The 25355-nt window shown below is 36.3% G+C and overlaps 1 protein-coding gene across 3 annotated transcripts in view; it reads left to right on the top strand.

Moving 5' to 3' along the window:
- Window positions 1-25355, top strand: part of CEP128 (centrosomal protein 128) — a 442632-nt gene that overhangs the window by 375212 nt on the left and 42065 nt on the right. For all 3 annotated transcript variants that reach the window (XM_082619712.1, XM_082619711.1, XM_082619713.1), the window contains one exon: window positions 5597-5620. In XM_082619712.1, the coding sequence (XP_082475838.1) occupies window positions 5597-5620 (24 nt within the window). The remainder of the gene's footprint in view (window positions 1-5596; window positions 5621-25355) is intronic.

The raw sequence follows: 25355 nt of genomic DNA, 5'->3' as shown, positions 1-25355 counted from the left end.
AAAACTGAAACCATTTCCACTAAGATCAGGAACAAGACAAGATTGCCCACTCTCACCACTCTTATTCAACATAGTTTTGGAAGTTTTAGCCACAGCAATCAGAGAAGAAAAGGAAATAAAAGGAATCCAAATCGGAAAAGAAGAAGTAAAGCTGTCACTGTTTGCAGATGACATGATACTATACATAGAGAATCCTAAAGATGCTACCAGAAAACTACTAGAGTTAATCAATGAATTTGGTCAAGTTGCAGGATACAAAATTAATGCACAGAAATCTCTGGCATTCCTATATACTAATGATGAAAAATCTGAAAGTGAAATCAAGGAAACACTCCCATTTACCATTGCAACAAAAAGAATAAAATATCTAGGAATAAACCTACCTAAGGAGACAAAAGACCTGTATGCAGAAAATTATAAGACACTGATGAAAGAAATTAAAGATGATACAAATAGATGGAGAGATATACCATGTTCTTGGATTGGAAGAATCAACATTGTGAAAATGACTCTACTACCCAAAGCAATCTACAGATTCAATGCAATCCCTATCAAACTACCACTGGCATTTTTCACAGAACTAGAACAAAAAATTTCACAATTTGTATGGAAACACAAAAGACCCCGAATAGCCAAAGCAATCTTGAGAACGAAAAATGGAGCTGGAGGAATCAGGCTCCCTGACTTCAGACTATACTACAAAGCTACAGTAATCAAGACAGTATGGTACTGGCACAAAAACAGAAAGATAGATCAATGGAACAGGATAGAAAGCCCAGAGTTAAACGCACGGACATATGGTCACCTTATCTTTGATAAAGGAGGCAGGAATGTACAGTGGAGAAAGGACAGTCTCTTCAATAAGTGGTGCTGGGAAAACTGGATAGGGACATGTAAAAGTATGAGATTAGATCACTCCCTAACACCATACACAAAAATAAGCTCAAAATGGATTAAAGACCTAAATGTAAGGCCAGACACTATCAAACTCTTAGAGGAAAACATAGGCAGAACACTCTATGACATAAATCACAGCAAGATCCTTTTTGACCCACCTCCTAGAGAAATGGAAATAAAGACAAAAATAAACACATGGGACCTAATGAAACTTAAAAGCTTTTGCACAGCAAAGGAAACCATAAACAAGACCAAAAGACAACCCTCAGAATGGGAGAAAATATTTGCAAATGAAGCAACTGACAAAGGATTAATCTCCAAAATTTATAAGCAGCTCATGCAGCTCAATAACAAAAAAACAAACAACCCAATCCAAAAATGGGCAGAAGACCTAAATAGACATTTCTCCACAGAAGATATACAGACTGCCAACAAACACATGAAAGGATGCTCAACATCTTTACTCATTAGAGAAATGCAAATCAAAACTACAATGAGATATCATCTCACACCAGTCAGAATGGCCATCATCAAAAAATCTAGACACAATAAATGCTGGAGAGGGTGTGGAAAAAAGGGAACACTCTTGCACTGCTGGTGGGAATGTGAATTGGTACAGCCGCTATGGAGAACGGTATGGAGGTTCCTTAAAAAACTACAAATAGAACTACCATATGACCCAGCAATCCCACTACTGGGCATATACCCCGAGAAAACCATAATTCAAAAAGAGACATGTACCAAAATGTTCATAGCAGCCCTATTTACAATAGCCCGGACATGGAAACAACCTAAGTGTCCATCATCGGATGAATGGATAAAGAAGATGTGGCACATATATACAATGGAATATTACTCAGCCATAAAAAGAAATGAAATTGAGCTATTTGTAATGAGGTGGATAGACCTAGAGTCTGTCATACAGAGTGAAGTAAGTCAGAAAGAGAAAGACAAATACTGTATGCTAACACATATATATGGAATTTAAGAAAAAAAAAATGTCATGAAGAACATAGGGGTAAGACAGGAATAAAGACACAGACCTACTAGAGAATGGACTTGAGGATATGGGGAGGGGGAAGGGCAAGCTGTGACAAAGTGAAAGAGCGGCATGGACATATATACACTACCAAACGTAAGGTAGATAGCTAGTGGGAAGCAGCCGCATAGCACAGGGAGATCAGCTCGGTGCTTTGTGACCACCTGGAGGGGTGGGATAGGGAGGGTGGGAGGGAGATGCAAAAGGGAGGGGATATGGGAACATATGTATATGTATAACTGATTAAATTTGTTATAAGGCAAAAAATTTTAAAAAAAATAAAAATAAAATTAAAAAAAAAAAAAAAGAACATGAGCAGAAGTATGCAACTCTTTTGTTAGAGAGTAGGGATTTGCAGTAGCCTAATTCTTTTATATACAGAATTATAGTAACTAATCTTGTCTGCCAAAAAAGAAGTCAACTTCAACCATTTAAATTTCACAATACATTTCTTAAATTGATACAGCTACTATGGAGAACAGTATGGAGGTTCCTTAAAAAACTATAAGTAGAACTACCATACGACCCAGCAATCCCACTACTGGGCATATAACCTGAGAAAACCATAATTCAAAAAGAGTCACGTACCACAATGTTCATTGCCCCACTATTTACAATAGCCAGGACGTGGAAGCAATCTAAGTGTCCATCGACAGATGAATAAAGATGTGGCACATATATACAATAGAATATTACTCAGCCATAAAAAGAGTTATTTGTAGTGAGGTGGGTGGACCTAGAGTCTGTCATACAGAGTGAAATAAGTCAGACAGAGATAAACAAATACTGTATGCTAACACATATATGGAATCTAAAAAAAAAAAAAAAAGGTTCTGAAGAACCTAGGGGCAGGATAGGAATAAAGACGCAGACATAGAGAATGGACTAGAGGACATGGGGAGTGGGAAGGGTAAGCTAGGATGAAGTGAGAGAGTAGCATGGACACATATACACTACCAAACGTAAAATAGACAGCTAGTGGGAAGCAGCCGCGTAGCACAGGGAGATCAGCTCGGTGCTTTGTGACCACCTAGAGGGTGGGATAGGGAGTGTGGGAGGGAGATGCAAGAGGGAGGGATATGGGGATATATGTATACGTATAGCTGATTCACTTTGTTATACAGCAGAAGCTATCACACCATTGTAAAGCAATTATACTCCAATAAAGATGTTTAAAAAAAAAGCAAGTTAATAAGTTCATAAAGATTAGGAGTAGTTTCTTTTTATTTATGGCCTACAATTAAGGCCAAAAAAACAGCAATTTAGACTGAGCTCACTAATTGGCAACAATGACTGGTATCCTATTAGCTGTTGTTGATTGGCAAATTGAATTATTTAAATTCAGGCTAATGAACTGAATTTCTTGTTTCCCTAATTTTCTCATTTTCTTAACATATATATTTTTCATTGAAAGCTATCTCAGTACCATTTTGGAATGGAGTAGATTATAGACAGACATAAGTAAATTGTATTGATATAGATTATTGATCTTTATATTTTAACAAAATTGAGATTTTTTGACCATTTGCGTTTTAGCCTTATAGACTAGGCATATGTTTCAGTCAGCTGGGACTGCTATAACAAATTATTGTAGCCTGGGTGGCTTAAACAGCAAACATTTATTTCTCACGATTCTGGAGTCTGACAAGTCCAAGGTCGAGGTGCTGGCAGATTCGGTTCTTGGTAAGGGACCTCTTCCTGGCTTGTAGATGGCCATCTTCTCCTTATTCCCTTACCTGGCAGAGAGCAGAAAGAGAAGCAAGCATTCTTGTGTCTCTTCTTATAAGGGCACTAATCCCATGAGGGCTCGATCCTCATGACCTGGTTACCTCCCAAAGGCCACATCTCCAAATGCCATCACATTAGGGATTGGGGTTTCAATGCATGAATTCTGAGTACACAAACATGTAGTCCATGACAGTGCATATTTAAAATCCTGTAACCAATATTTAAGTAAAATGAAGACACTAATACATAAATTATATCAGTTTATCTTTACCAAACAGTGTGCTATGAATTAAAATGGAATTTAATTCAGTTGTACTATTTTGGCATCGTACGATATCACTGATTTCAAACCAGCTGTATGTGTGCTTTTAAAATATGCTAATTCTAAATAATATGAGCCCCATAGGTACATGGTGTGGGGAAAACTTAAGGCCCAAATAGTGGCTGTAAATATTTTCAGCCTTCCAAGATGGTTCATATAAATGCGATACTGCCCAAAGACTGTCTAATGAGGTTCTGTTCGGTCTGCAAGTGATGATAACACTTTGCTGAATGATTTTGTCCCAGATGCACTGTGAATAAGATGCCTGGTAAGAACAGATCAAAGCCCCCTTGAGGCATTATATGCATTTATTACGAGCTACTCAAATGTGACAGTACACAAGTCACCAATAAAATAGCAGTTATTTTATGAAAATTATGGGGGCGAGGGTGAGGTTCAAGTATGCCAACAAAATGTAATTAAACAGATTATATTGCTAAAAACAGTCTGCTTTGGGCTGATTTTGCATAATATATTCATTTAGCTTGTGCCCACATAGCGAAATATTTAAAGGGGCAGAAATGTTCAACCCAGTTTCGCAGTCTGAGGGTTGAAGGCTGGGTTGCAGAAGTCCTCAAAGGCAAGGCCTCTGTGTGTTAGGTGAAGCTGGGAGAATGCAGGGGACACTCCTAAGTGTCATGGGTCTCAGTCAGTCTCTGTACGGTCACAGAGATCTGAGCTGAATGGCCCTCTGCCCCATTTTCCTTCCTTTCCCTCTTAGCACAATTTAATTTTTAAAAATCCAGATTTTATATATCTCCTCCAACTACTTAAAATGAAAGAATAGAAAGAAAAATGGCCTTGACCCTCGTAAAAAGGATGGCTTTGCACTTCCTTGAATTTTCACTCTCTCTCTCAAGTCAGCTTTTTTTTTTTTTTTGGTAAAAACTTTTAGTATGTAGCTGTTAGCTCTGGGAAGAGTTGAGAACACAGCTGTTGGATTGAGAATGAAACCATTCTTAATCATTTAGCTTTTAAAGCGATATTATCAATGACTCTTTTTAAAACCAGTATTTCTATGAAACCTTCTAAGATATTGTAGGTATTGAAGACCTATCTGGGTTCAGGATTGGCTGCATGTGACATATCTTTCTCATTTACTTCTCCTGCCTTGTCTCAATTAACAGTGTACTTATTAATTTTAATTGGTGAAGTCATTCTTATGTCTGAACTTTACTTCCTGTGAGAGCATACGTTGTGCTGTATACCTAATTGAGAGCTGGTATATGTGCTAAATTCCTTTTTTAAATCACTACTATTGTCTAGTGGTTCATATATTCAGATCTAATAGTTATATTTTGCTAAATAGATAAATAAGTTTACCAATGCAAAAGTGATAAAATCTATTCCACTTAGTAACTATGTCTGAATTTATGGTATTTACTATTAAATTAAACCTTGTAGTCCTAACACTAGTTGAGATGAGAAAAGTGATTCTTTTATGACTATTTTTCTATTGGAGAGATTATCCTGAGTAGGAGTTTTCATTTTTTACATTTTTAAAATGTTATTGTTCATAGAGAATAAATAGAAAATCTAAAAATTAAGTAAACTTGAAATGATTTTTTATAGCTTTGTTTTAATAATTATGTACTATGCTTTATTTGCAGGACCGTGTACATGAGTTAGAAACGGTAAGTTGGGGTATTTTCTTTCTCCTTCTATCAGGATTACTGCTGTGTCCTGATGTGGATTTCAGAGCACTCCCCAAAGGAAGCAGTTCTGGAAAGCATTTCTAAAACTACATCTAAGATTCAAAGGGGAAAGTAAGCTAAACTATACCAGAAAGGTATGTAGATACAAACTTTTAAAATGAAAAAAAAAAAAAAAGAATTAAGAAAAAAATTATGTGTATTTAAGTGGTCACTGCTCTCTCAAGACAGGTGATGCCCTTATGCACTAATTTATGGAAAACATAATTAGCTTAAATGTAATTATGCTTATTTGTTTCTGTATTTCCCAATCACTAAAAGGACTAGGTGATAAGAAACTGAGATCAGGTTGCTATTTATACTTTGAAGGGCAGACAGTCAACCTTTTTTTTTTTTTTACAATATCCAAATAATGATAAAAGCTTTTTAGCCTTTTTTTCAATAATCTTACTTGCAGGAATCTGGTATTAGGAAATCATTTTTTTAAGTGCAAATATGTAAGATTACATGCTTGCAATATTTATTGGAAAATGATATACATTTTTATAGAAAAAAAGGGGAGATGACTTATTGTTCGGCAATAAAGTAATGGTTAGATAAAGTGTGAAGTTTCCACCCAGCATGACACAAAGATTTTGGAAAAGGTTTATTATATAATGTTAAATGGAAACAAATTCAAGATATATAATTACGTGTACTTTAATGATAACATATGATGATAGGTGTATAAGAAAAAGAATAGAAGCAAGCAAATCTTATAATAGTGACTTGTTAGACAAGAATTAGGGCTGTGATATCATTCCTTTCTCTGTTTCTCAAGTTTTAAAAAACATGGTTAGATTACTTTATAAGTAAACATTTTTATAATAAAAACCACGTGAATTGAAAGAATGGTAAAATAAATTATGTTACCACCTTACGATGAAATATTATTCAGCCATTAAAAGTCATATTTTCAAAAAGAAAATATTGACATGCTGTTATATACAGGGGGAGGTATTTAAAGCTATATTGAGAGTATGATGCAAATATTGAATATGCATATTTTGTGTTTAAAACTTTTGAAAACACACAAAATATTGAGTGACTTGGGTCTAATGGTGATTTTTTTTTTATGTTTTTAATGAGCAGGTGAAAAATAAGAAACTTTTAAACAATAAGGCTAATTAAGAATAAAATATTTATATTTTGAGTGTGAGGAAAGGAAAGATGCTAATAGAGAGTATTTTGGTCCTGTGTAAGCAAGTGATTTTGATCGACAGTGTGCAGACCCTAGCTGGGAAATAATCTATTCCTTAGATTTAACCAGGCCATTGGGAAAGTACACTGACTTTCTCGATTTCAGCATGATGACATCGTAAGTGAATAAAATGTTTAGTGTTCCTCCACATATATTTTACTTATCCTTAGAAAGTGTCTTGCCAACAGTATTTGGCTTGTAAATTAAATGCTCTTTTTAAAAGTATGAACCAAAACTGAAATGTTGAGTTTGAGGACCTGGGTTCAGTATACAAAATACCACTTCAACATTTAGAAAATCGCTTGTTTCTTGATCCCTTCATCTGTAAAAGTGAATATAATTAAACATATTTTATCACACTGTTGTGAGAATTAAGAGAGAAAATATATGTGAAAATATTTAGGACCAAACAAGTGTTAGGTTATCATTATCATTACGTGATTGCTTATTATTTCTTATTTAATCACTTTGATTATACTAGTATGTCATGTGAAGCTGAAAATTATCAATAACAACAAGAAGCCTATAACTTTTATTAGTATTTGTTGGTCTTTTTTATTTACATAATCTCTTTACTAACATAGTACTATGGTATAAAATCTTAAATGCCTTATTCTAAGGGTTCCCCTAAAAATAAAGGTAAAAAATAAAAAATCATGAGAAAAATAAAGCTGGTTAAATGAACTAGGTTTTTTACAGTGGCAGTTTTCTCAAGATGGTTTTAATTTGAAATAATTATCATAAGTAAAACCTCAGTAATAATGAATGAAAAATGAAAATGTTCAGTAATAATGTTAATGCTCAAATGTTATGAAATCCTTTGACTTCATATGGCATTATAAAGAGTGGATTTAATATACTTGGTAGACTATTCAGCTGGTAAAGTATTTTATAGTTCATAAAATCAAATATGCTGGAAGCAGTCTCAAGACCATTTATTAGTCTCTCACAACTTAGCACTTAAACCATAGAAAAATGTTGATGGTCTCTCATTTGGTTTAGGTGGTATTAGGGTATGTAAGGCTTTGAATGTAGGGTATGTGTCCTGGTGATACAGATCTGCAAAATTTGAAATTTCATTATCCCATTAGGAGTATTTACAATAGATTAATTTTAAAGGTTTGGTAGTTATAATACCTGAAAATAAGAAGGTCTTTTTTGTCATAATGAGCAACTTGATTTGGCTTGTCACCAATTATCTATATGCTTAGGTCACAGTTGTGTCTGTTTCCCTTTTCTTTCTCAATACTTCCCTCTCCTTCTTCACTAGCAGGTAAGCTTCTTGGAATAGAAATTACATTTTATTTACAAATGCATCCCCAGGGCCTGCAAAAAATTTCTAACATATAGTTGACAATCAATAAACATTTGTAAAATCAAAGAATGAATGTTGAACTGAATGTATATAATCCTCACATAGACTATTCTTAGGAATATAGGTATACACAGTACTGATAGTTGAGGGAAAAAAGTACCCAGAAGCATATCAATTTATTCTTTTTTCCCTAGCCTTTCTGATCAGTGTTACACTTTATTTGGTGTTTCACAGAAGCTCCCATGATCTTCATTAAAGTTTAGTGTGAATTCTCCTCGGAAGGAACCACCTTCAGCCAAAATATAGTAGGTTGATTCCCCAAATAAAGCTAAGTGATTACCTGAAAAAAATCTTGGTTGAGAGCCCCAGTTCGTGGGCCATGGATGGGACTCAGAGTGGATATTTATTGGGCACTAAGGTACTAGGTAGACAGTGAAGAGGAGAAAAGGAAAAGGAATTGTGATCAGTTCTCTCAAGGAACTTGCACTTTAATTGAGGAGAGAAGTTGCTTCCATATAAATGAATTAATGATGTAAGATAAATATGCACTGTCTACAACATGTGAATGAAACAGTGCATTTTGTAGAAGGCATTACAAAGAAACAATAATTGTAAAATAAATTAACATCATTACAGTCTAGGTTCATCATGGAAAAGCCTGGCTTTTGTAATTTGAGGACATGATGGAGATTAGTTTCCTCTCTGAAATGGGAAGAATCAGTAGTGTCAGGTAGAAAGAGCCAGAGAAGACATTCTATATTGGGGATGTAATGAAAGTTTAAAGACAATAATGAAAAAAGAGTTAGCTAAAAGGATATTTTAAAAAAAATTTTAAGGTAAAATCATGAAATCATGACTCTCATACAAATATAAAATGAACTCATGACAAACGAGTTTAACTCATTAATTAATCAGAGAATGAGCAAGATGTTACAACTCATTTAAAGGAACATTCAAAGAGCAATAGAGTACTGAAGTGAATTTAAAATAGAGGCAAAACTGGCTTCTTCCATAGTGGAGGAAGGAAATCAATTGAACCTCCCCAGACAAAATTTATTTCATGTCTATGTACAAGAATCACTTGCATAGCAATCAGTCATCTATAACTCACAGAGTTATGAATAGCTCAAAGACAATGACTGATACAGAGATCCTGTAGAATCAAAAAACCCAGAAGGGTCTGCGCGGCAAAAACTAGTTTTTCATTGAAGATACCCAGTAAGTTTTTGTCCCATTTCAAAGGCTTTCACATTTTTTTTTTTTCTTATAAGCTCATTGTCTGTAAAACTTTGAGAGAGTAATAGACACTTCGGAGTTTTGAAATACAAACCAAGGAGTTTAGATTTGATATTTTATGTCAGGGATACAAGTGCGTTTCTTCCTGAGTGCCAGTTCCTACTGGTCAGTACTGGCTATTGAAACATTCTTTTGGGAAGGATTCTGGACTGCTCTTTTGGAGAGCACTGCTGTGATTGCTTTGCATTCTCTGTTGTGTCCATTGCGAGGTTGGGAGGTGAAAGGCGGTAGCATGGCTATTTAGCCAATAAGTAGTCATTAGTGATTTTCAGTCAGGGGTTGTGGCGTGGTGAATGTGGTGTGCATGAGTACAGCTGGAGTGGTGGTGTGCAACGTGGAGTGGAGGGGTGGGAGCCTGCAAGTAGGAAGAGGGAAAGCGCATGTGGAGGTAATACAACTTTAGGACTGTGCTTGGAAAATTAGGAATTGGGACAGTTTGGTGCCAGAAAGGCAGGGTCAGAGTGATTACCCTTGTTTATAGAAAGGCACTAGTGAACTTAGTAAGTGGGAGGTCAAGGGAGAAGAGGAGATATAGGCAGTACAATAAGAAGTCAGGGTCATTTTAGGAAATGAAAAGGAAGGGAAGGCTGTTCAGCTTGGAGATACAAATTCTGTTTGTCATATCGCACCTCAGATCTGTCTTTATTTTCATTTCCATAAATGCCATGATAATTTAGATTCTCAATACCTTTGTATTAGTTAGAGTTAGCATGACCTCAGTTAAGAGAAATCCAAAAAGAATTATGGGTTAAGTCAGATAGAAATTAGTTTCACTCTTGTTTAACAATCCAAATATATGGTGTCCATGGAAGGTATGGTGTCAGAAACCCAGGCTTCTTTTGTTGTTTTGCTCTACCATCTTCAATATACTGCTTCCGCCTCCTGATCTAAGATGCCTGTACCAATCCAGCCCTTAGATTAATATTGTAACTAGACAAAAGAAGGAAAGGGAGAGTATGTATGTAACTTGCCTTTAGTGAAAACTAGAATTTGCACATATCATTTCTGTTCATTTCCATGGACTGGAATTTAGTGACATGATTATAACTAGCTGTAAGATTCAAAAACAATGAAATAAGCCATAGACTTTTGGAAATTTCAAAGTAAACTTCTAAACAACTCACAGGTCAAAAAATAAAAGAAAGGGCATGCCCAACTCATTAGGAATTGGCACAACCTTTGAGACAAAACAAGACGGAATGTATAAATAAGGGAAATTAAGGAACTTCTCACATATTAACATGGATACAAAAATATTATACACAAAATATTAGCAAAATAAATCCTGGAAGGAATAAAAAGGAAAATTACTCATGAACACTGACAAATTACCAATTCATCAATTAATTGAGTTTATTCCAGGAACTGAGTTGGTTTAAAATTTAAAAATCAGTCAGTGTAATTCACCATAGTGACAGATTGAGGAGAAATAAATTTAATAAGGTCATCCCAATAGACGAATAAGAAGATTTATTCCTATGATATCATTCTCATCCTCATAAACCTTTTAGAAAACTAAGAATAGAAGAGAACTTCCTTAATCTGATAAAGGTCATGTGAAAAAAAATCTCTGGCAAACCTCACCTTAGCATTTTGAAAGTCCCTCTTTAAGACCAGGAATAAGCAAAGGATGCCCCATTCTACAGTTTCTGTTAGACACTGTGTTGGTGGTATTAACCAGAGCAGTAAAACTATCATTATTTGCAAGTAATATTATTGTTTCTATAAAAAGCTCTAGGAATCCATAGTTAAATTATGAACAATAGTTTAACAGGTTTGATAGAAACCAGTATATGAAAGTCCCTTTTCCTTCTAACTCCAGCAACAATCGCTGAGAAAATGTAATTAAAGTTACTATATCAATACAAAAGTAACAAAGAATACAAAGTATACAGGAAAATGTCTGACAAAAAAATTCAAGCCTTCATAGAGAAGATACTCTGGAATAGTCAAGATACTTCTGAAGAAGACGAAGTGGGGAGAGCTTTCCTAATATACATACAACCTTATTAAAGCTATTGAAATTAAGATAGTGTAGTCTTGACACAGGAATATATAAATAGGTTCATGTAATCAAATAGAGAATCCAGAAACAAATATGTGTACATAGAAACTTGATGTCTGTCATATCTGGCATCACATATCAGAGGAGTAAGGATGGACTTTTTAATAGATGGTATAAAAAAATGAAATTGAACCCCTATCTCAGATGCAAAAATGGGTGAAAGCCTAAATGTGAATGATGAAACCATAAGGCTTTAAAACAAAGTATAGTTTAGTATCATCATGACCTTGGGACTTTGGAGGATTTCTAGGGGTGAGGCGAGGGGCACTGAAAACATAGGTCATAAAGGAAATGTCTGATTTGACCACATCAAAATTAAGAACTTCCATAAATCAAAAGACAGCACAAAACGAATGAAAAGAAAAGCCACACTTGGAACACATTTGTAGCAGAAGATATAACTGACTAGCAGTTTGTATCCAAATCAGTTTGTATCCAAATCTTATTGCCAACAGAGGAATTAGAAAAAGATAAACAATGCAGATTTTTAAAAAAAAAGGAAAATAAAAAAGAAAAAGGATAAAAGGCATAAGCAGGCATTTCAGTTGAAGAAGAAACATGTAAGAATATATTCAGCTTCATTCATAATCAGGAAAATGATGACTAAAACCACAAAAACTGTCATTTTCTTTATGTATATGTTTTATGTACTCATTTGTATCTATGACACATTTTACCAAAAAGCAAAGGAAATTGAAACATGTTAGCAGCACTTTTTTTTTTTTTTTTTTTTTTTTTGTGGTACGCGGGCCTCTCACTGTTGTGGCCTCTCCCGTTGCGGAGCACAGGCTCCGGACGCACAGGCTCAGCGGCCATGGCTCACGGGCCTAGCCACTCTGTGGCACATGGGATCTTCCCGGACTGGGGCACGAACCCGTGTCCCCTGCATCAGCAGGCGGACGGACTCTCAACCACTGCGCCACCAGGGAAGCCCAGCAGCACTTTTTGTTTTTTAATTTTACAACGAAATGATTAATGCTGTCCCTGACAGAAAGGCTCAAACAGAACTGGTGAGGTACAGCACAGTACCTCTAGGAGTACACAAAGGGGCAGCCAAGACACAAGTAGGTTTAAGAGAATCCACTTTTATATCCTCAGCTACTACCTGCACATTCTCTTAAAATAGCTCTGCTTGAAGAGGCCCTCTTACTTTTCATAATCAGCTTCCTCCTACTTTGCAGAAGAAAGGCCTCCTTCTCACCCATCCAGGGTCCCATGATGGCAAATTCCCCCAGGCACATCAGGGTGCCAAACAAGGGGCAGTTTATGATTTGAGTGCCTTCATGTTCTCCTTTACTCAGGTCACTAAGGTAAGGCTTCTTGTCCTTCTTAGTCATCCATATATTTTTGATAAGAACAAAGGGTTGTATTAGGCATATGGGGTGTTGAGAATGGGTTGTTCTGAAATCGACATGTATTGTTGATGGATGTTGAGGAGGAGTAAAGACAGTTTTATTTAATGACCTCACCTCTTCCACCACCTACTATAATCAGAGAATGTATAGCTCCAGAAAACAAAGCTAAGATGTGTTGGAAAGAAATCATTGAAAGCCACAGTGTCTTATTTCATCCAGGTGACAAACTCTGGTCCAGCTCCATGCCTTATCTATTTATCTGTCTTAGAATTATGATTCAAAAGTGAGACGGTTGTCACGAGGACACATCAACACATTACATAGAATTGAAAAATGAAGTTAGACATTTTTCTGCCAGAAAGTACTGCTGATTTGGCTGATTGGTTTGACAGTGAAGACTGGCTTTGCCAGTCTGCAGCTCTTAAGTTTTGGATGCAGATATATTTAATGCTGAGATAAAATAAATATATTAAAATTTTATACTGATAGAATGGTATTGAAATTGAGATTTTTATTTTTTGCATGTGTTAAGTTCAATGAAATATCTCTAAGTGAAAAAAGAACAGTTGTAGTCATTTAAGTCTTGGTGAGTAAAGCCTTTGGGGTTTACCTTCCAGAAATGGAAAGTGAATGACTTTAATAACTACATTACAATCCTTTGGCAAGTCAAGTGGTTTCTAATTCTTTGCTTTCAACAAAATTGAAAGAGGACCTAATCGAGCTGGTAGATCATTTAAATTAATTTTTGATGACAGATCACTGTGTAATCTTTGCTATAAAACTAGGAAGGCATTCAAGAAATTGAGTGACAATGTTATAACAAAACTAATTTCATTCTCACATACTTTTTTATGTGAACAAGACTTCTCAGTGAGTAAATCTATAGAAACAAAAAATAGAAATAGAAATGGAACCCTGTATTATTGAAACAAAATTAGCATTTACCCATGGATACATGAGCTAATTGAGTACAGGAGAAGAGAAATCTATATCCATCCCACTAAGAGATATACATTTGGAAGCCTTGAGGGTTTTTGACATTTCACATTTAATTTTTTCTCAAAAATTTTAATATACCTAATATTAATTATATGATAATTCAATCCATAATAATGTTTAACACTTAGAGCATTATGGTCACAGAGAGTTTTAAAAATCAGTTTTTCTCTCTGTATATATATACATTTTTGTTACAGAGAAGGATGAAGTATGATAGGATAACCAATAAACAGGCCTGCAAGCATAAGTATATTTTATATTAGGATAAAAGTCGGTGAGGGAAAACAGATTTGAAATAAGTTCAAAGGGAAAAGGAATCATATAAAATCTGTCTTTTAAAGCAGATGGTATTGTTATTTTGGAAGTGGATAAATGGTGGTAACAAATTAATGAGATTTAAAGTTCACTGGATAAGTTTATATGAGTAATATAAAAGTTTTATTTGAAAATGACAATATTTACTACATCCCAGAATTTTCATCCTTTGCAACTACCTAAACTTATGATGAAAACATTCCGACAACTTAAAAATGTGTGTATGGAAGTGGCGAGAGTAAGGGAAATACACAGTTTAAAAATTATTTTGGGAGGATGTAATCAAAATTTTGAAAAGCGTTGACTGAGAGCAAATGAGTAACTGTGTAGTTGCAATTTGTCAGTGTTTAATCAACTTCTCAAACCAAAGTTACTTAAAACAATCGAAGCTTGTATTTTTAGGGTATACTTACAGAGATAACATAATTTACAGGATAAATCCTAACTTGCAGCTATATGGAGAAAAACATGCACAAATTTGCCTATCTGAGAAAAATTACAAGACACAGGGAAACTGTTAGAAATATGATTTCTATTTTTAAAAAAAATGCTAGAGGCTTAAGCACATCTCTAAAGGATTCATTCAGCTAATATTAGTGGTACCAGACTTGAAGTATGCATACCAGTTGACCTTCAAGATCTTGGTATCCACGAGTACAAGAGTATGCCAGTATGTCTCTGGAAATTACTAAGTGATGCTGCGTATTCTGATTTCACCTGTCTACTGTTAGACACTGATTGTTGGGGATTTACTTTCAATTTCCTTCCCTTCCCACTATGGATCTAACACTAATTGTGCTTCACCCTACTACGTGTGCAAGCCAGTCTACAGGCACATAAGTTGTTGAAGAAGGACCATTATTCTTCGTTAGGACACCAGAATCTGCTCTGGGGCAGTTAGGAGTATATGGACCCAATAGTGTTAATGTATTTAACTAAAGTGTCCTGGTTTAGCTGAGGAAATAACTGACTTGAGTATGTAAGTGTGGCCAAATAACAGTTAATTATCTGCAGTGCCTCTTCTAAGTATTTGTAAGAATCTTGAAGCTGGGTAAAACTTGCCTTTATCTCTTTATAAAGCCAGAACTTGCTGTTTCAAAACCAAAGATCAAGCCAGGTTCATTTTTGGTCTTGCCAAGGCTATAAGCCTCTCATTGAAGTTGCCTGAAAGGTTCAGTCAAATTGGCTTTACACCAAATAAAACGCAGTGTGCTCTGTACGGTTTTGACCCAGAATCAGGTGAATCTCAGCAGTTTTGGCTGAGCTGCATTGTAAAATTTTGGATTTGTTCGAACTTGACACTTCCTGGGAACCCATTCAAACTGAAACCGGAAAAAGGTTTTGCACAAACCCTGTCCTAGCCCGTTCTGCCAAGTTTCCCACTGCTCTAATGTTAGTCTACCTTCTGTATATTCGCATCGAGGGCAAACGGAAATATCCTCATGAATCTCTCATGAGGGATCTTGGTTGAAACAATCTAGACATTCTCCTTTCGCCACCTTGTCCCAAAATACAGAGTCTGTATTCTGTGTTAGTCAGTATTAAAATGTGTATATTTTCCAATAATGGGGTCATCTTCAAAGGGTTAAATTGCAAAAACATGACTGTGCTTATGTTAAAATGAAGAAAATGGTGCTGAAACCAGTGGGCTGTTTATACAGAGTTGCAACCTTGTGGCAAAAGGTGATGACCAACTTAAAAATGTAAGACTTCCTTCAGCCTGCAAAGATCGTTTCTCACAGAGCTGTCAGATTTTTCATAAATGTGGTGACATAGGGAAAGTATCATTGAGAACTTACATAATGAATGCAGCTTCACCAGCAGATGAATTTAGTATTATTGAACTCCTCAGTGTTTGGAGGTCAGTCTGACAGCTTCATAGTTGATGCTGATAAGTAGTCAGACTGCCTAACTGCCTTGCTTGATAATGTGTTTTATAGTCCTGTTCCAAACACTATCAATAACAGTGCATTCTATGGGTAAAAGGGGCTTGTTTTATATTGTGAAGATAATGAGTGTATATATTACAAAACACTTTCTGAAGTATCTTTCTGAAAAATATAATACATATAAGAAATGCTTTCTGTTCTCTTTAAGAGAGCATATCTGGGTGAAATCTCAGAGTAATAATGCATTACATCTTTTTAAGATCTTAATCTAACTATAAAATGAAATATTGGTATTACACCCTTAATATATAGTTGGTGGGAGTAGTGTCTGTTACATACATTTTGAAGTAGCCTTTACATAAAAAGCTAATTTGGGAATTTTTCATTTTGTGCACCTAATTTTAACCAATTGCATACAGGTTTCAGCTGAAAGTTATTATATGCCTAGTTTTAAATGATGGAAAGTGATATAGTACAACAGTATCTGATTTAGAGTCAGAAATGGTGGGTTCTGGTCATATCCTCCCCGATAACCAGGCACATGACTCTGGGCACGTTGTTTAACCTCTCTACATTTCAGTTTTTTTGTTTTGTTTTGTTTTGTTTTGTTTTGTTTGAGGTACACGGGCCTCTCACTGCTGTGGCCTCTCCCGCTGCAGAGCACAGGCTCCAGACGCGCAGGCTCAGCGGCCATGGCTCACGGGCCCAGCCGCTCCGCGGCATGTGGGATCTTCCCGGACTGGGGCACGAACCTGTGTCCCCTGCATCGGCAGGCAGACTCTCAACCACTGTGCCACCAGGGTAGCCCACATTTCAGTTTTTTAATTTTTTTTTTAATGATTGTACTGGACTGGGTCATATTTTAAAAGTCTTACTTAGTAGACTCTAGTCTAGGAGGAATTAAAAAAAAATTATCTTCATTAAAAAATTTCCACCCTATGAATAGTTGCTTTCAAACAATTTACCCTGATTTAATCATGTAATTGTATACAACAGATACTTGTTGAATCCCTGCCATATCTCGACAGTGTCCTCGGGCATATAGCAGATTGGGTCCCTGCTGCCATGGATCTCACATTTTAGGTAATGTTACAAATGGAAGGACTCTTAGAGACCCTTGTCAAAACCCCTCACCCTATAAATAAGAAGTCTGGAGGACAGAGGAATTTACGAATAGCCAAATATGGCAAATCGAGGGCTAGAATTCAATTGTCCTGATTAGTGACTCCGTGTTCTTTCCATTCCACATACTCCACTTGTGAATGTTGAGAGTAATGAAGACATGAGTAAGGAATGCTTTATAAGTAAGTACCTAGTGAATGATACTAAGTGAAGAGGAAGAAAACTAACAATGAGATCCCATATTTACCTTGAGCAGGGCAAGAAGTAGAGTCATAAACAGGACACTGAATTCTTGAATCATATTTAGAATTGTCAAAATATGCCCTTGACCTGTTGGTACATGGAGTTTAATAAAACAACTTTGATCTAGTTTTCTTCCTTGTGAATGTTGAAGAAGAATGTTGGCGTGTCATTTGGTTGCATTACTAGTTGTCTTGAGCTTGCTCAGTGATATCAAATGCCTCAGTCGATCTTTTTTTAATTTTATACTCTAATTCCACTTACACAACTGTTTATAAAGTTTGTTTAGGGCTTTTAACAAACTTTGATCTCAGATGAAAGGCTGGAGAGAGTATACTGTCTCTATTAGCACTATTAATATAAATATCCAAAGTGGTCTTGTGTTAATTATTTAACATTAGTGAACAATTTTATCCTATCATTGCCCCCAACTACATTATACTTGAACATCAAACAGTGAAAGTGAGAAGTGAAAATAACCCTAACCCTTCCTTCATTATTGTCTTTAGGCTCTGTTCTTAATTATTTTGCATAGTTCGTGCTCTATAAATGATTTTCTGGAGATTTTTCAATGTTTTTCTCTACTAGCATCTCACTCTCTACCTATATCCGTAGCAAAGGCCAATAGAACACATCCTAACTTGTTTGTTTCATTGTCATCAGACATTAACCAGATAGTCTAAAGCATATTAAATATAGACTCACTGACTTAAAACACCTAGATTCTGTGAAGTACTCTCTTTATATCTTATCAGAGAACTTACTGTTTTCAGCTTTTATCCCTATCTTTTCTAACTCGGAGCTTGTTTTGCTTTGTAATACCCCAGAACTCCACATTAGACATTAGTTTTTCCTAGAAGAAGAGTGTATTTGTTCCCAGACATGAAGAAGTTGACTGAGAGGGTAAGGCAAAAACCAGGTGATCTCCACATTTCTTAGAGAATGATTAGGATTTGGTGCCCTGAGAGTTCGAAGATCTGGTTGTGAGTCCTGGCTCTTTCACATGGACAACTCACTTAACCCCTCTGATCCTAATTTCTATTGTCTATGAAATGGGCTATTACTTGTCCTATTTGTGTCATAGATTTGCTGAGAAGATCAAATGAGGTAATGGATGGAAGTCCGTTTCTAATTTTAAAAAATATTCCTCCCTTATGTGTGCACTACCTTGCCCAGTCACAGGAGCAGCACATGGACTAGAAAGATTTGGCTGACTAATCAGGACATTTGTATTCTGGTCCTAGTTTTGTCACACTGGTTATGTGTCTTGGCACTCTATGTTATATACATTTTAACTCCAAAATTCAATTTAATTATTTCAAATTTAGGGTCTGAGAAATTTAGATTTATAGTTCTTACTTAATAATCCTAATAATTTTAGTTCAACACATTCCTGCCTCCAGATTCAGTTGACCTGGGATAGGACCCAGTAGTTTCTAAAGTTCCTTAGATGATTCTAACGTGCAGTCATGGGTGGGAATCACTGATGTGAGCCATCTTCTTTGTGCCCTTTAAGAATGTGCCTTTACAGTCCATCCCCTAGAGCCTGGTGTTACTCTGCCTTCATGTCTGTTGGATGTAGTCCTCTTAATTTCCACTGAGTTAATTTCATGCCTTTTCTACTGATCCCATCATGTATTCTGTGCCTACAACATATCATTTCCAATCTACCAAAACAACAGTCATAAGATTCTTTCTCAAACATTATTTTTTAAAAAATTTCCAGGAATCTAGAGTGCTTACTTGTAGCTTCTTACTAAAATTTAACCTTGTTGGGCCTAACTTCAAGGGCAAATTTACCCAGTCATGAGCTCACCAAATGATTAATTCTCTGATTTTAATAAACCTTAACGAATTGTCCGATTTACAAACTAGTATTTTTGGAAACCATATAAAGAGTTTAAAAAACAAATACGTTGTTTTGTAAATCAGTATATTGAGCAAATTAGCTATTCAATCAGTTTTCTTTTGACTAAGATATGTAAATTACCTGCCTCCCTCATCTCTCTTCTTGTTTCTCCTCTTTTCTACTTTTGTGTTAGTTCCCCTCTCTGTGACATCACACTCATTTCTTTCATTCATTTCTCTATTCAACAAATGACCACCAACTAACCCATGTAAAGGACTGAGCATAAAGCATGGTTTATCTTGCAAAGCAGCATAGGACAAGTACTTCGTGAACTACCAGACTTCATATCAGACTCCACAGAAGTGGTTTACAAAGGCTCCCAGGAAGGAGAAATTAGGTACTAAAGGATGAACAGGATCTGAGAGGTGATGATAAAAGGCAAAGAGTTTTTCAAGGGTGGTTTAATCTTTACTATACCATCAGGGTCATTTGGACCCAATCTTGGTCTATTAATTTCTTTTGGTAAGGATTGATTTTTTTTAATTCTTTTCTTTTGTTGTTGTTCTTACAAAGAGCAAAGAGAAAGTTTCCTCATTTTTAAGATAGAAAAAATTCATTCTGTCTTGCAAACACCATGAGTCTACTGAAGCCTATTATAAATCCAAGATGTATAATGAATCTTGGTGATCTTATTTTCTTGCAACATTTTCCTATTTCATCATCTTAGAAATTATTTTATTGGTATTTGTCAGTTGTTCCCAAATATGCTAGAAGAGACCAAAATCATATGAAGATGGAGGGATAAGGGGATCACACAGAAGGATGTTGCAATAAGTGACCTAAATCATCACTGTTACATAACATTTCAATTTTCTTATTGTGTTGTCCAAAGTATATCAAGAACTGAAGAGTCTGAGAATTTTACCCTTCTCACCAGTTACCAAGTTAGCCTGCCATACTTTTACGGATGCTGGAAGAAGACATGAGGCAAAGGACTTTATTAGTCACAGCACAGCTGGCCCCATGAGCTGCATGTTTGTATCACTTCCCTTTGCCTCCCAAGTCCCTCAGGGGCAATATGGAGATGGGTCCAGGTGGGCGTTGCACATGCAGTGAATTTGTGTTATAGCTGAGGAACCCTGAGCTTATGTAACCCCAGTCTTATAAAGGGAGCTACAAGAAATTCTACCGAACCTTTGCCTAAGAGGAAGACAGTGTATTTCCAAGTCTGTTTGCTATACAGACATTCTTGAAAAGCTATTCTGGGATAAAAGCCATCATAAGACATGTAGCAATGCCATGGAGAAGTACCTTCCATCAAAATATTGTATTATCTTTCAAGAAGAAGTTTTGTAGTCTTTTTCTTTATTATTATTACTTTTATTGGATGCAGGTTGATAATTCAGAATTTCTCATTTTCTCCCATAATGACAAAGAGAAGGAAACTGACAGAGGAAGACATTTCATACTTATTAGATGAATCAGCAGATGAATATAAAGAGACAGACCGTGGCATTCTAGATACTAATGATGATGGTGAAATTGATTGTATAAGCAAAAGTCAGATTATGAGTCTTCAAATGATAATATTGTAGATGAATTTTTTGCAAATTCAGGAATCAATGAATGAACAATCTATTTCTGAGGACAAAGAGGAAATAGGGTGCTCTCTTCCAGTTACTTATTCAACAGGAAGGACTTCATCATGCAATATTTGGCAACAATAACCTGGAGCACTGCATTTGCTGAAAGAATGTGTGAGAGTACTCTTTCATCTTTAGTTATGTTTGTGCACCATAATTTACTTGATATGGTTCATAAATGGGCAAACGCTGAAAGCAGGTTGTATAAAAATGTGATTGAAAGGAAAAGATAATATAGAAATGAAAATTTTTGTTAGATTAACCATTCTAATTTATACTTATAAATCTAAAAAATGAAAAAAAATCTGTAATTATGTAGTAAAGAAGACTGCATTATCAATTTTTTAAAAATTAGAATCAGGGCCTCCCTGGTGACACAGTGGTTAAGAATCCGCCTGCCAATGCAGGGGACACAGGTTCAGGCCCTGGTCCTGGAAGATCCCACATGTGGTGGAGCAACTAAGCCCGTGCACCACAACTACTGAGCCTACACTCTAGAGCCCGTAAGCCACAACTACTGAGCCCACATGTGCGCCTAGAGCCTGTGCTCCACAGCAAGAGAAGCCACTGCAATGAGAAGCCTGCGCACTGCAATGAAGAGTAGCCCCTGCTCACCACAGCTAGAGAAAGCCTGTGTGCAACAATGAAGACCCAACGCAGCCACAAATAAACAAATAAATAAATTTATATTAAAGAAAACATTAGAAGCTGTCACATTTTTAGAGGTATTGCGTTTTGAAGAAGCAAGTACAAGAGAACAAGCCAGAAGTAATGATAAAGTAGAACTCATTAGAAATATATTTGAAATTTCTAATCAGTATTTACAAGATGGGTATTTTCCAGAATCATGGATGACAGTTATTCAGTAGTCTGTTGCGTTCATACCTTCTAAATCAAGAGAATATATAACATGCTTAACTTCTTACTAAAATTTCTAATGACATTTTTTTTTTTACTATCTCTTTATATTCTTTAAGTTATTTATCAAGTAGCTAAAATATTTTTTTAAAACTTCACCCGGGGCTTCCCTGGTGGCGCAGTGGTTGGGAGTCCGCCTGCCGATACAGGGGACATGGGTTCGTGCCCCGGTCCGGGAAGATCCCACATGCCGCGGAGTGGCTGGCCCGTGAGCCATGGCCGCTGAGCCTGTGCGTCCGGAGCCTGTGCTCCGCGATGGGAGAGGCCGCAACAGTGAGAGGCCCGCGTACCGCAAAAAAAAAAAAAAAAAAAAACTTCACCCGTTGGGGACTTCCCTTGTGGTACGGTGGTTAAGAATCAGCCTGCCAATTCCGGGGGCACAGGTTCGACCCCTGGTTCAGGAAGATCCCACATGCTGCAGAGCAACTAAGCCTGTGCACCACAACTACTAAGCCTGTACTCTAGAGCCCATGAGCCGCAACTACTGAGCCCACGCACCACAACTACTGAAGCCCGTGTGCTGTAGGGCCCACGTGCCGCAATTACTGAGCCCGTGTGCTGCAAGTACTGTGCCTAGAACCTGTGCTCCGCAACAAGAGAAGGCTCCGAAACAAGAGAAGCCACCGCAATGAGAAGCCCATGCACCACAGTGAAGAGTAGACCCCTCTCGCTGCAACTAGAAAAAGCCCGTGCACAACAACGAAAACCCAATGCAGCCAAAAAAATAAGTTAAATTAAATTAAAATTTTTAAAAAATCTTAAAAAAAAAAAAGAAAGAAACTTCACCCGTTGGACCAGAATAGTAAATGGTGATGACTAATTATTACCGATACACTAAAGATTAAGCAAAAGTATGTTGTTGTGTTCCAGGATCTGGGAACAAACTGTCATTCTGTATTCCCATCTCCTTGTTTCTTTGTTTTCTGTTTGCTTGTTTGTTTTTGTTATGAATGAATCTCCTGTAGTTCCCACAGTGTTTGAATTGCAACTGACTTCAAGCGATATTACCTATTACCATAAATTTGATAGACCCAGTTTTCACTATCAATAGGCATCTTGTTTGCATTTCCAGAAAGTTCCTTTAAAGCACTGGATTCCCTCTGAGTTTAAGAGGAAGAGACCATATATATATTTAAAGTTTGAGCTCTGCATGACTGTGATATGTACCCATGTCTGTACCTTCTTAGAAATAATATAGAGCAAAGCTCTTACCTTTGGCTTCCAACTAAAGTTGGGTGGGAGAGAAGGAAGGACAGGGAAAGCAATATTATATAATACTTCATATTTGCTCTTCCTAACTGGTATTCTTCATGGGTGTCATGTCCTAGAATATCTCAAGAAAATTTAGGGAGCAGGCGTCCTCAAAGAAAAAGTGGAGTACCTGTCTCATGTAATTGATGTTACTGTTGCAACTTCATTATATAGAATATATCCCAGAACTCCTGACACACCCATATTCACTTGACAGGATATGGAATTATTCCCGAATCAAATATAAATTAACTAATCTTTCACATTAGCAAATTTTAAAAATATTGTTGCATATATGTAGTTACTAGATGACTGAGAAGCAATTATAGCACCAAATTCAATAAATATTTCTTGAGTAGCTATTATGTATTAACACCATAGATTTAAAGAATAGTAAGTAGGGCCTCCCTGGTGGCGCAGTGGTTGAGAGTCCGCCTGCCGATGCAGGGGATACGGGTTCGTGCCCCGGTCTGGGAGGATCCCATATGCCGCGGAGCGGCTGGGCCCGTGAGCCATGGCCGCTGGGCCTGCGCGTCCGGAGCCTGTGCTCCGCAACGGGAGAGGCCACAACAGTGAGAGGCCCGCATACCGCAAAAAGGAAAAAAAAAAAAAAAGAATAGTAAGTAAGGCTTAATCCCTATACTTAAAATTTTCCAATTTAATGGGAAAAGGCAGTTAACAAAAAATTATAAATATGTCTCTCTATTGCCCTAATAACTTATTTTCATTTAGGAACCAAAAGAATATGCTTGAACTAAATCTAGTCAGCTTTAGCAGAATGGAGTCTGATGTAGTGATGTTATAGTTTGATTGTACATCGTAGGTACTTAGTAAATGCTGTTGGATAAAGGGAAGGCCAGATGTCCTATCCAGTTTCTGTATAATAAATGCTGTGAAATCCTGACTAATTTCCAGAGTATTGCATGTTTTCTAAGTTTTTACAACATACTTTAAATGTCCAAAGTCATGTGGTTTTGGCTACTTCAGGGGGTTTGTTGGTTGTTTTTTTGTTTAGTTTCTTTTTTTTTTTTTTAATGTGTCTAGTAAGGGCTACAGAACTTGTTCATTTTAGTTGAGTATGTTAAAAAAGAAGTGGGGGAAGGGAGACTAAGTTCAAAATTTCAAATTGTTTTGGCAAAACCAACTCCTTTTCATACTAACCACCAGGCCACAAAGCTTCATTGTTGTCCAGTTGAATGAATACATGGCTTTCATTTGGAAAAAAAAAAAAAAAACCTTTCTAGCAATTGAAGTTTCAGGAAGACGATTGTTTGTGGCAAATGTCAGATGAGTTTGCTCATCAAATAATATTGTCAGTTGTATAATGCCCAGTGGCTTTCATGGTCCATCTTTCTCAGCCAGGGCTTGCAAATTCAGAAACTAGATGAATTTATTTAAAAATATATACTTTTGCTCACATATACTTCATCTATCCTCTCTTGCCCTTTTCTGTTCAGCCATTCAGGACACACCTTAACAGAGCCTCTCAAACATACTTAGAATTCACCTTTAACATTACTTGTTTAGGTGGGCTGTCTTCCAAAATGTATTGCTATAACTTCAAATTACTGGTACTTTGAACTATGTATGGCCTTAAGAGATAGTTCAGTTGAATTTTCAATATTTTTGAAGGATTCTAGATAGTCTCTGCTTCTGTCTGCTTTGGCAGCAGTCGGCCAGGGAAATGCTTTGTACAGGATCCAAAAGAGTGTTTCTAAGTGTTCAAAAAAGGATTAATTATGAAAGCAAACTTTAAAAGTATAGTCAGAGTTGGTCTCAGTTATTTTTGAATTAAGTCTCAAAGCCACAATGATAAAAATAAAATACCTTGCCTGATTTCTATTTAGATCTGATCTGCCTGTCACCAGAAACTCATCCATATAGGCGGATTAACTGTTCACATGCTCTCTCAGCATCCAAGTGCTGTGTCCGGAGTAATGGAAAATGATTAATTTGTTTTGTCGTTCCTTTTTAGAACACAGAACAACTCTTTAAAAGAAAATAACCCTTTGCTTTGAGAACAGAGAAGATTAATTATGTTCACCTCACCAAGGAGCTTTTAAGTAAATTAGCCTGGACCCCACCTCAGCCAGAACAATTATCATTCCTTATCAGTGTTCCATATCAGGACCCTCTGTTCCATGTTAAATATGGAAGAGGCAAATGTGATTGCCTGCTTTCGCATATCTTGAGGGCTTGGGGCAAGGGCTTTGCAGTATT

Source organism: Mesoplodon mirus, assembly GCF_964341445.2.
Source record: "Mesoplodon mirus genome assembly, chromosome: 4".
Taxonomy (NCBI): Eukaryota; Metazoa; Chordata; class Mammalia; order Artiodactyla; family Ziphiidae; genus Mesoplodon; species Mesoplodon mirus.
This window is presented reverse-complemented; position numbering and strand designations above follow the sequence as displayed.